The 14,076-nt window shown below is 32.2% G+C and overlaps 1 protein-coding gene across 1 annotated transcript; it reads left to right on the top strand.

Annotated features, from left to right (window-relative positions):
• Positions 3,583-13,104, top strand: LOC109830019 (zinc transporter 8-like). The gene is made up of 4 exons (XM_020397172.1): positions 3,583-6,462; positions 10,508-10,612; positions 11,623-11,772; positions 12,671-13,104. The coding sequence occupies exons 1-4, from the start codon at positions 5,986-5,988 to the stop codon at positions 12,974-12,976; spliced, it is 1,038 nt and encodes a 345-aa protein (XP_020252761.1). The 5' UTR covers positions 3,583-5,985; the 3' UTR covers positions 12,977-13,104.

Genomic DNA, 14,076 nt, shown 5'->3' with positions numbered 1-14,076 from the left:
TATTATAACTCACTTGCTTAGGGTAATTGTACTGTATATAGGATACATAACTCATCTGGAATATCCACATCTGCTAAGTGAATTTTTTACTGTTGTGAGAGCAACATGTTAGTGGCTTGTATTCAAACTTTTTGGCTCTATAAAAGACACAAGAATATAGAGTGTATAGCTTACATATCGTAAAGAACATATTGATTCATGAAGAATTTTCCCTAATAACGATGTAGTTACAACGATATTACTATTTAATATTAAATCAATTTTATTATATAAGATTATATGACCCTTTTTAATAAATTATAAAATATTACTATTTAATATTAAATCAATTTTATTATATAAGATTATATGACCCTTTTTAATAAATTATAAAGTATATATATGCAATTTTATTATATAAGATTATATGACCCTTTTTAATAAATTATAAAGTATATATATGAAAACCTCGATGCTTATAGCCTGTAGTTTGGCCCCACAAAATTGGTTAACTTTATATTATAGTTTTCTATTTATGGTATTGTTGGCAATGCTATTACCTTTCCTTTTTATCTAATTATTCATACTTTTCTGATGTAAGCTCTCTTTTGTTAATCACTTAATTGGCTATATTTAGTTTTTATAATATCAAAGGTTAAAATATTCTCTTCTGTTTAAAAAGTGTTGACATGATTTTCTTAAAAATATATATACACATAGTAGTAATAATTTATACTTCAGTTTAACGCAAACATTAGCATGAAGTCGTTTAGAGTGAGGTCCTTTCTACGCTAGAATGGTGATATATTGATTACACAGTTCAAAAGTCAAAAAAGAAATTTCTACAAAGAAAAATAATTTAACATGTCAAATTAAGAACTAATTTATAAAATATACATGGACAATGCAGATAGCTATAGAAAGTAAGGTATCTATCTTCATGAAAATTCTATAGTGAGTGACCAACTAAAATCATCCTAATTTAAGCATAAATAATAATTATTTTAGTTACTAATGTGATACGCGTAACTAAGGAATAAATCTCAAGCAAAAAATAGGAATTAAGGTTGTATTATGTTGTATATAAATAAATAAATATATCGTTAGAGCTCCTCTTTATATTAAATTTAAAAGTAATAATTTAAATTATTAAGCATAAAATATTAGCTCATGTGAGAAATTAAAGTAATCTATAGTCTATATACATATATAACCAATCAATCAAACGTATTAAAATATGATGATCACAACCAAAATTATATGATGGGTTCACATTAAATATAATTTATAAAAAAAGTAGTACATTAAAGTCAAAATATTTTTAATCACTATATAGATTGTCTGAAAATTTTTGCATATATAAACTATACTGTCTAGGAATAGTGATATGCACACTTAATTATGGTCTAATAATCTTAATAACGACTTACTCTTCAATATCATCATTGATTGACGTATCTGTGCATTACACTAAAAAACACAATAAAAATTTAGAAAACTATAAAATAAACACCCTTAAAAGTTTTAAAAATTATAAAAAATACCCTAAAATTTTATAATTTATAAATACACAAAACTATTAAATATTATATTGAAAGTAAGGAATTACAAAAAATTATTAAAAAGTTTTAAACTTTGGAGGGGTAATTTGCAATGTACTAAACTTTAAGGGTGTTTTTTTGTAAATTTCAAATGTAATAGATTTTCAATTATTTATGTTCTTTTAAAAAAAGTTATGTGTAATATGGACCATAACAAGTTTTTCCTAAACCTATACTTTTAAAATGTGTATGATATTTTTTATAAAAATTTAATTTTCTAGGGGTTATTAGTAATTTTTCATATTAATTTTAGTGTCTATAGGTTAGAAATTCTCATGATGTTTTTTCTATAAATTATAAATTTTAGGGGCTTTTTGTAAAATTTTAAACTTGTATTTTTTATAGATTGTAAATTATTTGTAGACTATTTATAATTCCTATACTTTCAATTTACTAATTAATTTTAAATTCTATGGGCTTGTAAAATTTAAATTTTAAAGATTTGTTTATAATTTTTGAAACTTTAAGTGTGTTTTCTATAATTTATAAATTATGTAGGGAATATTTATAATTCCTATATTTTTAATATACTGTTAGGTTAGAAATTATTAGGATTGTTGTAAATTTTACAATTTATAAAAAGTTTAGAGTGTGTATTGCAAATTCCATAAATGTTTAGGGTTGTTTGTGTTATTTGTAGGTTTTTAGTGTGTTTATAGGTTTAAAATTTTCAAGGTGTTTTTTTTATAAATTTTGAATTGTTAGCGGTGCTTTTGTAATTTTTAAAACTTACAAGATATTTTCTCCAAAGTCAAAAAACTTTTATTTTCTAGCTAGCATATATTTTTTAGACTTCTCACTGAATAAAAATAAGTAAAAATTTATAATATTCAAGATATTTTAATAAAATTTTGCATTTATAGGGGTGTTTTTACAATTTAAAAAACTTGGAGAATATTTTTTACAAAGTCCAAAAAAATTTAGGTTCTGGCTAGCATATATTTTTTTAGATTTCTCTACGAACTAAAATAAGTAAAAGATTTAAATTATATGAAACATATCTCTTTAATCCATTAACATGTTAAGTCTCATTATGAATAGAATAAATCGTTTAGTTACCACTTGAAAGAAGATATGATAATTAGAATAGATTAGGATAATAATGTAATATTAAAAAAAATTAAGAATAATATTGACCATAGAAAGATTTTCCCGAACTTATACTTTTAATGAGAGTATTATATATATATATATATATATTGGTATCAAGCACAAGTTTTTGTGCTTGATAGTGAGGTGATATATTCCCATCCACTCATTAAAATTAGAGCTCACATTCACATGAAATGGGGAGTGGTTGAGAATTGGAATGAGTGGATGAGAATATGACACATCACTACGAAGCATACACATTTTTCTCATATATATATATGAGAAAAATTGATATGATTGGTACCAAGCACAAGTTTTTGTGCTTGTTAGTGAGGTTGCATATTTTCCTCCTCTCATTAAAATCGGGGCTCACAATCATATAAGGTGGGGAGTGGTTGGGAATTGGAATGAGTGGATGAGAATATGACACCTCACTACCAAGCACAAAATTTGTGCTTGGTACCAAGCATACCCATTTCTCTCTCTCTCTCTCTCTCTCTCTCTATATATATCATATATATATATTAATTTCAATATATATATATACTATATATATATGATATATATACTATATATATATATATATATACTATATATATATATATAATATATAGTATATTGTATATTAGTATGATATGATTATATATTGATTGAACCGCAATAGATACTATTATGAGTATTGGCGTAAATATCTCCAAGCGCATGCCCTCCCATTTCAAATGTAAAGCGATTCCCTGAAGGCAAATTTGGCGCACAGGGGGAGTTGCCAGCTCAGATGATCAAAAGCAGCAAATTTTTAACGGCCTACAAATGAACACTTTAATATTTAATTCTTGTGAATATTCGGATCCATTTTGAAGAAGCAAATAGATGTAGGGATTTTATGATCGAAGAGACATGAAATAAATTTTAATGAAACTTTCTTTTCTATTTCTGATGTCATATATGATATATTGCGTTATACTCACCTTTGGCTAGGGCTTTGCATCCAAAAAGAAGGGCATCAAGTACGAAGAGAATCCTCAAGAAGCTTCAGCTCCCTCTCCCTACAGCCCCGATGATGCGAAATCAGAGAATGTCCGTTGTTGATTGATAAAAAATCGAAAATTGAATGCGGGAATTAGTTGCCAAAGCAGGGTGAAATTTTTATGGATTGCTTTTTGAAAAGTGTTTAGTGGACATGTTTTTATATGATTGATTTTTGCATGTATTCGGTTTGTATTTCAGGAGTTAGAGAAGAACTTATAGGTTCTTTGTTTTTTCGATAAACCGGACTGTCGTGTGATTTTTCTTATTTGCAATGAGTGATGATAATTGTAGGTTGTCTAAAAATCACAATAGATAGCTGATCCTCATCAAACACCGATGATAAAAGTTACAATCTGATGACTTTCAGAAGGCTATAATTTGACTTTCGTAATAACTGATGAAAGTTAAAGAAATAAACTGTAATTGCTATAGTAAGTAGAAGTTATAGAAATTAAATGCTATTGATACTATTGGTTGCAAATATATATGTAAATTTTATGAAAATTTTGTTTTCCTCCGTGAAATTAGATCCCAAAACTAGTCAGCCGACTTCGATTTTCATAATCTTGAAAGACTACATAGTGTCCAATAGGAGGTTATGCATGATGATTGTGAGGTGGCAGAACCTACAGTTGTGAGAGGAGGAGTAGTGACAAGATCTAGGCCACCAGTGAAGGGAGAGTCTACACGTTGTGATATAGGGTTGCCAGGGTGTGGGTTATGATTTTATTAGCGGTTTGGGTGTGAATAAGGTCGTAATGAGGAAAAGGAGTCGAAGCCGGTGGAATGATGATTGGAGGTTATGCATGGTGGTCACAAGATGGCAGAACCTGCAGTCACAAGAGGAGGGGCAGTGAGCGCATCTAGGCCGCCAGTGAATGGAGAGAGTCTACGCGTTATGATGTAGAGTTATCGACGATGGGTGATACAACGATGAGAGTTAGGATTTTGTTAGCGGTTTGGGCGAGAGTAACATCGTAAAGAGGGAAAGGACTTGAAGCCGGTGGAATGGTGATCGAGGTCATGCATGATGGTCACAAGATGTCAGAACCTGCAGTTGCAAGAGGAGGGGCAGTGACTGCATTTAGGCCGTCGGTGAATGTAGAGAGTCTACGCGTTATGATGTAGAATTGCCGGTGTAACAATAGCGAGGATTAGAATTTTGTTGGCGATTTGGGTGAGAGTAAGATAGTAATGAGGGAAAGGAGTCGAAGCTGGTGCTGAAACCATTGAGGGGAAGCGTGAAGAAACCCCTCAACAGCACGGAGATCGAGGAAGAAGTTAAGAGGTGTTTCTAGGATAAAGGAGATGACTCTGATACCATGATAAGTGTAAAAGAATGCTTGATATTTCATACATGCATGATGACCTGCATTCATACAAGATGAAATTTAATATGGAAAAAGCGCCAATAGAAGTAGAAAATAAAATAGAGAATACACTAGCTAATATAAGATTATTTCTTACCTAAAAGAAAAGATAGGATATCAAGAGAATATATATTACTATCTTTAACACATTGAACCCCTTTATATGTGAACTAATTCAATGATTGATGTCCTTTGGGTTTATATTTATGCCACGGACTGGTATCTCGAGACAACCATATACACATATATGACCATATACACATATATGACATAACTTTAAAAAAATAAATAAAAAATAAAACTAAATCTCACTTAGATTGGAGTGGGTTTTAATCTAAATATCCTTTGCATATTTTACTCTTGCATCTTGTCTTTTTACATTAGATGAAGAAAGGGGAACCCGTTACGTTACTTATTAAGATTAAAAAGAGCATGCTATTAATCGTTACCATTATTTGCGGCAATCTTTAAAAATCACAACTGTCTTTGACTTTTGTTTCATAATTTCAGTGTCTCCATAATTAATGTCGTCATTTAGTGATCTAATCTCTCAATTGAGTTCTAATATAGACCCCTAAAGACAACTTGATAACAACCGCACGTGAATGAAAAATTCATTAGAATTAGCTTCAACACAGAATTCTTTACGTACCCAACAATTCTTCATGGAGCACCAAAGGTGCAGGTCTAAAAATAAGGTAACCAACTAACTAACTACATAATTATCTCCTATTTAATAAAGTAACCAACTAACTAACTAAGTAATTATCTACTCTCCTCCCTAACGTTATCAACAGACAAAATTCTAGGCCCTTTACCATGCCGTCATCATACTCTCCTCCCTAACTATATAAACCCCCTCTCCCCTCCAAAAACTCTAAAACCTCTCTCTCTTTCTTTCTTAACCAACAACAATGAAAACCCTAACCATCCTCTTCTTTTTCCTCCTCCTTTCTAAATCTCACGCCGACTGCGACTGCTCTGTCGTTGACGACTCCTCTTACCGCAACAAGCACGAGGCTCTCGTCCTCAAGATCACCGCAATCTTCTCCATCCTCATCGGCGGTTTCATTGGAGTCTGCATCCCGATCCTCGGGAAGTGGGTCCCAGCTATGCGTCCTGACCGCGACGTGTTTTTTGTGGTGAAGGCGTTTGCGGCGGGTGTTATATTGGCGACCGGATTCATCCACATCTTGCCTGATGCGTTCGAGAACTTGACGTCCCCGTGTCTGAGCGATAAGCCGTGGGGGGAGTTTCCGTTTACGGGGTTTGTTGCGATGGTGGCGGCTATCGGGACGCTGATGGTGGATAGTTTGGCGACGGGGTATTTTAATAGGAGGCATTTTAAAGTTGATGATGGACAAAAGGGGAAGGGGGATGTTGAGGACAATGTGCTGTTGGATATTTTTAAAGAAAAGACAATTTTGCCTTAATAAATTCTAATAAATTTTTATAATTAAAATATGCAATTAAAATATGTTTTAATGTGTTTTAATTTGTAATTAAAATGGGCATAATGACTATACATTATGACGAACGTTACGAAATTTATTGAGGGATTTTGTAACGGCTCTTTTCAACCCCTATATAAACAACATATGTTGAGCTCAAGAAATATGAAGAAAAAATGTGAAAACTTATCTTGTTTTCTTTTCTCCTCTACATATCATTTTCATCTATACTTTAGTTTTACTTTATGGGCAACTTCTTCATCTGAGCTGAAGCTCTGCACTCTCGCCCGAGTGCAGAGGCCGGGCCGTTTCCGGGGGTTTTTACCGCTAGGGGAGAAGGGATCATCTGCGCCAGGGCGATAGGCGGGTCCTCAATCTTCTAGGGCAGTGTTTACACGACTGCTCCCGTCAGGTCTGTTTCTCTAATTTATCTATCTTTGATGTATTATTTATTTAATTTTCGGGTTTAAATTCATGCTATAATCTTTATTTATTTGATAAATTCCCAACAGTCCAGAAGATTGAAATATTTATAGCTTTTGATTTAAATCCGGAAAAATAATTTTTAAAGTTACTGTTCATTTGAGATAGTACTGTTCATCCGAATTAAAAAAAATTTTATAAAAAAATTTGCTATTACTGTTCGCAATTTAATCAGAATTGTTGCTCATTATAAATAATTTACTGTTCATTAAAAAACAGATTTTAATTTTATTTTAAAAAACATTACTGTTCATTTTAAACAGTTTTTAATGTTTTAAAAAAAGTTTACTGTTCATTCATTTTAATGAATGTTACTGTTCATTTAAAAAAAAAGAACGTTACTATTTATTTATTTTTAAGAATGTTAATGCTCATTTATAAAAATGTCGTTACTGTTCATTCTTAAAAAATGGCGTTACTGTTTAATTTTAAAAATGATGTTACTGTTCATATATTTTTGAAAACGGTACTGTTCATTTTATTTAAAAAGTTACTGTTCATGTAAACAGTTTTGGTTATTAAAAAAAAATTTAATAATTAAAAAATTGTAGCTAAATATTTCTGTTAATTTAATTTAACAGTTAATTATATTTGTCTTATAGTTGGTTTATAATCAATAATTATTGTAAGTTACGAATATCAAAGAACCTTTATTGGTTTCTAAAAGCCTAGTTTATATTTGTTAGAATCATCTAAAACCTACCCTTATCCCCTTGTGCTAGTGAATATGCACGCATTTGAAACATGCTATAAATTTGCAGCAGTGTATATTTTTATTCTTAAAAAATTTCATATGCATGGTTTTGACAAGAATAAAGAGAACAAACTCTGGATGCATAGATGCTTTGAAAATTGCATTTGCATATAGTTAATGCTTTCATTTCTTTAAGCTATCAATATGGTACCTTCTATTATTAATAATTCCATACTTTGAAGTGCTTATACATCTAATAAGCTTAGTACAGAAGGTGGTAAAAGTGAATGCAGATTTGTTCAGCAACTTAAGTGGCAGTTGTCTGCAGCAGATGAGTTTTTACTCTCAAGACATGAAAATCATGAGGTTTGAACATCAATAGGTAAACCCCTCCTCGGCCTTATCCAACATATGTTTGCAGTATAGTTGCTAGGCAAATTAAATGCTTGCAGGAAATAATTTAAAGTTTCTATATACTGTTAAGGAACAAAAACTCATTGAGTGAACCGATTCAAGTTTTCTTGGATTAGTTGGTGTCTAAGGCAAGGTTTAAGGGTTGCGTAACGCGCTCTGTAAGGAATGAGGTACTTAATTGATCTTTGATCAACCTCTATTACTATCCTTACCTGGCTAACTACCCGAGTAAAACTTTAATCTTTTCACTTTAGGAGTTTTTGGTTTGGAATAAGATAACCGGAATTATGTGAAAATTCATATGCATTTATTTAATTACGCTTCGTGCATCATATTTTACCTAATGATAAATGATCAATATATGAGCGAACCAAATTAAAGTGGTGCATTTTTTAAAATTCTATTTTATATGGTGGATTATATTTCAAATCTTCAAATGTAAATTCCATCTCTTTTATTGCATTATGATGGATATTGCAATAAATGTTCATATGTTTTTTTGAAAACTTGCATTTGTTACATGATTAATTGCAAGGTTTTATGCAAGAATGCACTTGAAACAATTATCATTATTATTATTATTATTATTTGTATAAGAGGTGGTATTAGAAAATGGCAACATAAATTTGGAAGGTCTCCTTTGTAGACAACCAATTTAAATTTGGAATGTCTCATTTGTAGGCAACCGATTTAAATTTGGACGGTCTCCTTTGTAGGCAACCAATTTGTAACCTTTTATAATAGAATAATTTAAAAATTTTATGCATTTGAATTATGAAGTATGAAATACATTTTAAGATACGAAAATATTTTTTTAAGATACGAAATCCTATTATGCTCTGCATGTATCTATTATTAATTTCATTCATGTATGTGCATATGCATAACTGCAGAATTTTTAGTTCCACATTAGTTTGAAATGTTCAGATATTAAGGTCAATCTCTTCAGACATAGACTATGATCTTTTATGATCATAGATCATGACCTAATGTCAATTTCAAACAATATGATGGACTAATTACAAAATAAGAACTTGATAAATAAATACAACGCCTGCTAGGCAAAGTTATGATTCTAGACTTTGTAAAGTCTGTGAAAAGAATCTTTGATGACCCTTTGACTAAGGGATTATCCAGGAGTGTGATTCTGGATTCATCGAGGGAGATGGGGTTAAGCCCATAGATGAGGTCACTGACAGCGGCAACCCAACCCTTATTTGGAGACGTAGTCCCAATGTCGGTTTAATGTGGTAGAAACAAGCTGGACTAGTGACACTCGTGTGGAGCATCGACCTAGATATATTTATATCATTATGTAGCATTTGCTACTACCCCTTCTCTATGATGACGATGCTCTTATGATACAGCTGGCTAGGCTGAGTTTTACTCTTAATAAGTCCAACGCGTGTATTGTGGGGGGTATTAAATAAACAGCTGTAGTACCCTTTGAGGACTTACCTACGTGAGAGGAACCGTGATGGCCGCGGTTAGGGGGGCTGGGCTAACCCCTAGAAACTCTCATGAGTCGGTTTATTGTGAGCATGGCCTTTAACGCTCAACCCGCTTTGCTCAATAGATGAAGCGTATTGTGTGTGTTTTTATCAATACCTGATTAAAGGGGCCTAATTCAAGGCCTAGTCCATTATGTCCCTCAGGTGGCGATGAACTCACTAAGGAAAGGTTCAAAGCCGAAAGCTACCTTTCCCGAATTCACGATACGATAGGTTGCCCAACCTATTTTCATTTTGTGATTTATTAATTTATTTATTGATTTTTAAGTTTTCAGTCAATATTACCTTTTGGGGGGGACTGTTGGATATTTTTAAAGAAAAGGCAATTTTGCCTTAATAAATTCTAATAAATTTTTGTAATTAAAATATGCAATTAAAATATATTTTAATGTGTTTTAATTTGTAATTAAAATGGGCATAATGACTATACATTATGACGAACGTTACGAAATTTATTGAGGGATTTTGTAACGGCTCTTTTCAACCCCTATATAAACAACATATGTTGAGCTCAAGAAATATGAAGAAAAAATGTGAAAACTTATCTTGTTTTCTTTTCTCCTCTACATATCATTTTCATCTATACTTTAGTTTTACTTTATGGGCAACTTCTTCATCTGAGCTGAAGCTCTGCACTCTCGCCCGAGTGCAGAGGCCGGGCCGTTTCCGGGGGTTTTTACCGCTAGGGGAGAAGGGATCATCTGCGCCAGGGCGATAAGCGGGTCCTCAATCTTCTAGGGCAGTGTTTACACGACTGCTCCCGTCAGGCCTGTTTCTCTAATTTATCTATCTTTGATGTATTATTTATTTAATTTTCGGGTTTAAATTCATGCTATAATCTTTATTTATTTGATAAATTCCCAACAATGTGCACATGCATGAGGAGCATGTGCACGTGCACACTCACGCCGGGCACGGGCACGCTCATGGGAGTGTTCCTGGTGGTGATGGATCGTCGGAGTTGATCCGGCATCGGGTTATTTCTCAGGTGAGCACATACATACTCTATTTCTAATAGCTCTTTTTAAAACTTCGTGGTAATTTCATCAGAATGCTCTTGATGAATGCCTTTAACTTTGCGTTAATTGATAAAGCCTATTAATCTTTGGAATTACTAATCAAGATTTCATTGGGTATTTTATTTATTAGAAAGAAATGCTTAATTTGTTTGGATTTTATCTATTAATAAAGGGGGAAGATTGTTCTTAGGCAAGAAAAGGGGTGTGGAAAATTTCTCTATTAATTGTAGTTTTAATTAGATTTGATGGTTTCGGATTATTTTTTATGTAAACAAAAACTTGAAACCTTGAAAATCCTTCACTTTTGCATCATATTTACTTGTTTGCTCGAAGCGAAAATTATATTAAGACTTAATTGCAGATATATGTTGCTGTATGAATTATTTAAGTATGTGCACATAAGGGAGACACACTGCAAGTGAATCAAGATGCTATGTACTATTCGTTAGTCAACTTTCAAGTTTGTTGCTTGTAAAGTAAAAAAGAAAAAAGATTTTTGTATCTCTTACTGATTTAATTATGGCCGCCATGATGTTAATTCTTTTGTCCCCTTGTTGACTATTGCATGTAGTTAGAGCTTCCAATTTCAACTAACCTTGATCTTACCAACTTTAGCCTTTCGTTTCGTTTTTCAAATAAAAGGTGTAGGATAATGAAATACACAAGATCAAGAACAAAGAAATACATCCAAAATACAATATATCCGTAAACCACCAATAATTTGTGAAGAAAATTCCTATTTGAATCTTTTTCTAAGTATTGACAGTTTGATACACTCCAACATGACATAAAAGTGAGAATGTAAGGGATAATTCATATTAATCGATTCAGCTATTTGTCTAAATCAGTAATTATCATGGTCTCAGTTATTATCATGGCTTAAACTTTCTGCTTGTTAACATACCCTTTGTTTTAAGCATGTCAGGTTTTCATAATTAGTGATCAATAGTTTTGGCAATTTTTTGTGAAATATGTGCAGGTTCTTGAATTGGGTATTGTTGTTCATTCTGTAATTATTGGAATATCATTGGGTGCATCGGAGAGCCCCTCAACTATAAGACCTCTTGTCGCTGCTCTGACATTTCATCAGTTTTTTGAGGGTACAGGTCTTGAAGGATGCGTAGTGCAGGTATTGATTCATAAATAACTATAAAGATTATCAAAATATTTGGAATTTGCTAGCTGATTTCTTATTCCATTTCCTGTGTTTACGAGTCATCTCACAGAAAAATTCTTTTAGCATATAATTATAAGACGATTTGCTTTGTAGCACAATAGAAATTAACAGAAGAACCTGGCAAGATCAGCTCTTGATAGTTCCTCAGGCTGCAAGGTCACTAAGAATTAAAAGATTCGACTGCTGGACGAAATAAGTAATAATTATTGTAGTTTGGCAGAATTTCTAATGGTTTTTCTACTGAATTAATAAACATTTCTTTTTGTTTAACGAATTAGAACAAAGTGAAGCATCTGGTTTCTAGTTCCAGTCAAAACTTGAAGCCCAGAATTATGTACTTATTATTGAAAAAACTTTTATATCTGAAGATTTCATTTGGTGTAAAGTATTTTCTCTTTAACATAATCTAGCATAGACTAATATTCTAAAGACTACCCACCACCACCAAAAAAAAAAATAATAAAAAATAAAAAAATTGCTTTTCATGAGAGACAAATTTGTTTCAAACTTCTGAGGAATATCAAGGTGCAAGCATGACCACGGAAAACTACATCGAAATGTTAGTCAAGGATGCTTGATTCTTAAATTTTAGGTAGTCCTTGTTCTTAATTAAACATATGCTTGAAGGTCCCCTTTACAAACTTATAGTTTTAACATAATGTAAGGCAGAGATGAACAGGGATTTGGATGCCTAATATAGTCCTCAGGTTTGAACTTTAGAAAAAGCAGAATACTCCCTTAAACAACTTTACTGTTTTACTAATTGAGATATTTTTCCTTTAAACAATGTATTATCTTTTCTATTTGCATACTAATTGAGGAAAATGCTATTATTTCCTACGTTTTGCAGGCAAAATTCAAAGCTCGGTCAATGGCTATAATGATTCTATTTTTCTCTCTCACAACACCTGTAGGAATTGCTATAGGCATAGGGATATCATCAGTGTATAATGAAAACAGCCCAACTGCTCTCATTGTTGAAGGCATTCTTAATGCAGCAGCTGCAGGAATTTTGATTTATATGGCACTCGTCGATCTTCTTGCTGCAGATTTTATGAACCCTAAGGTTCAGGGTAAAGGAATTCTTCAAGTAGCCGTTAATGTCTCGCTTTTAGTAGGAGCAGGATTGATGTCTTTGTTGGCTAAGTGGGCCTGATGAAAATGTTCATACATATCTTTTCAATTTTTGGAGAATTTCTTTTTTTTTTTTTAACATTTTGATGAAGGTTGTCTGTGTTTTCTAAATCTCAAGATTGAGTTTAAGTTCAGCCATACTACAATTTAGATTGTTTGCGCTTTATTTGGCTTGACTGACTGATCGATATGCTTATGAATATTGGGACTGGGTTTTTGTAATTAGTAGTTTCATACTTGTTTTTTTTAGTATGAAGAGTTAACTATTAGTGAAATAATTTTTTAGTGAGCATTGAAACTTTGCAATCGTAGTGAAAAGTAAACATAACAATTGAAATTCAGAACAGGTCAGCTGTTATAGTAATACTTTTTCTTGATGTAAATTAAGCTTATATAGTAATATAAATAAAATAAATAAACGTTCTTTCTTTTTAATTTAATTACTTATCAAAACAGAGCATGTATAAACGCCGTCAAGCAAGAAATGAGCTAAAATGAAGTTCAAACAACCCACAAGTATCTGAAATGACTTCAATACTAGAAGTTCAACATGGGCAAAATTGTTGCTCTGATTTCAGGCTTCAGCTTTGCAATATGATTATTTTCTTAAAGGCGTACAGTTAGCACAAAATTAAAGGTCTAAGATCAATCAGATTATTAAACATTAGGATAATCGTTTATGTTTGCACATTACGAAAATATCTACATGTCTAAAGATTCCGTCAATATCTGCATCGTTACTCGGATATCTTTGTAAACACGACTTTGCTTCAAAGAATAATGAATCATTGTTTCTTTAAAGCATGACCACTGAAAACTGACATCAAATGTCTGCTACTACTTTTAATAAAGAAAAATTGATGGTTACAAAGACTCCGTTGTGTTGTCATTTACCTAAATTTTCTGCTTCTCCAAAATCTTCGTGACTTTGCCATCCTTTTGCAAGTCAAAAAGAAAGCGTCCCCAGATGACGACGTGCACGTATTAGACCTGTCCATCCGGGCCGGTCCGGACCGGGCAAAACCGGAGCCCGGGCCGGGCAAAACCGGTGCCCGGACCCGGGTACCCCGGGCCGGGTTCCGAGCCGGCCCGGTTTTTTTTATTCTATTTAAAATTTAAATT

The sequence above is a fragment of the Asparagus officinalis genome, chromosome 2 (assembly GCF_001876935.1).
Source record: "Asparagus officinalis chromosome 2, Aspof.V1, whole genome shotgun sequence".
NCBI lineage: Eukaryota > Viridiplantae > Streptophyta > Magnoliopsida > Asparagales > Asparagaceae > Asparagus > Asparagus officinalis.
This window is presented reverse-complemented; position numbering and strand designations above follow the sequence as displayed.

What these genes read in the sequence shown, in the direction of transcription:
- LOC109830019 (XM_020397172.1), top strand. Translation starts at nt 5,986, where the DNA reads ATGAAAACCCTAACCATCCTCTTCTTTTTCCTCCTCCTTTCTAAATCT. An exon ending in AGGGGGATGTTGAGGACAAT is followed by an intron (nt 6,463 to 10,507) that starts GTGCTGTTGGAT and finishes CACATGCATGAG; the next exon opens with GAGCATGTGCACGTGCACAC. An exon ending in GGCATCGGGTTATTTCTCAG is followed by an intron (nt 10,613 to 11,622) that starts GTGAGCACATAC and finishes AAATATGTGCAG; the next exon opens with GTTCTTGAATTGGGTATTGT.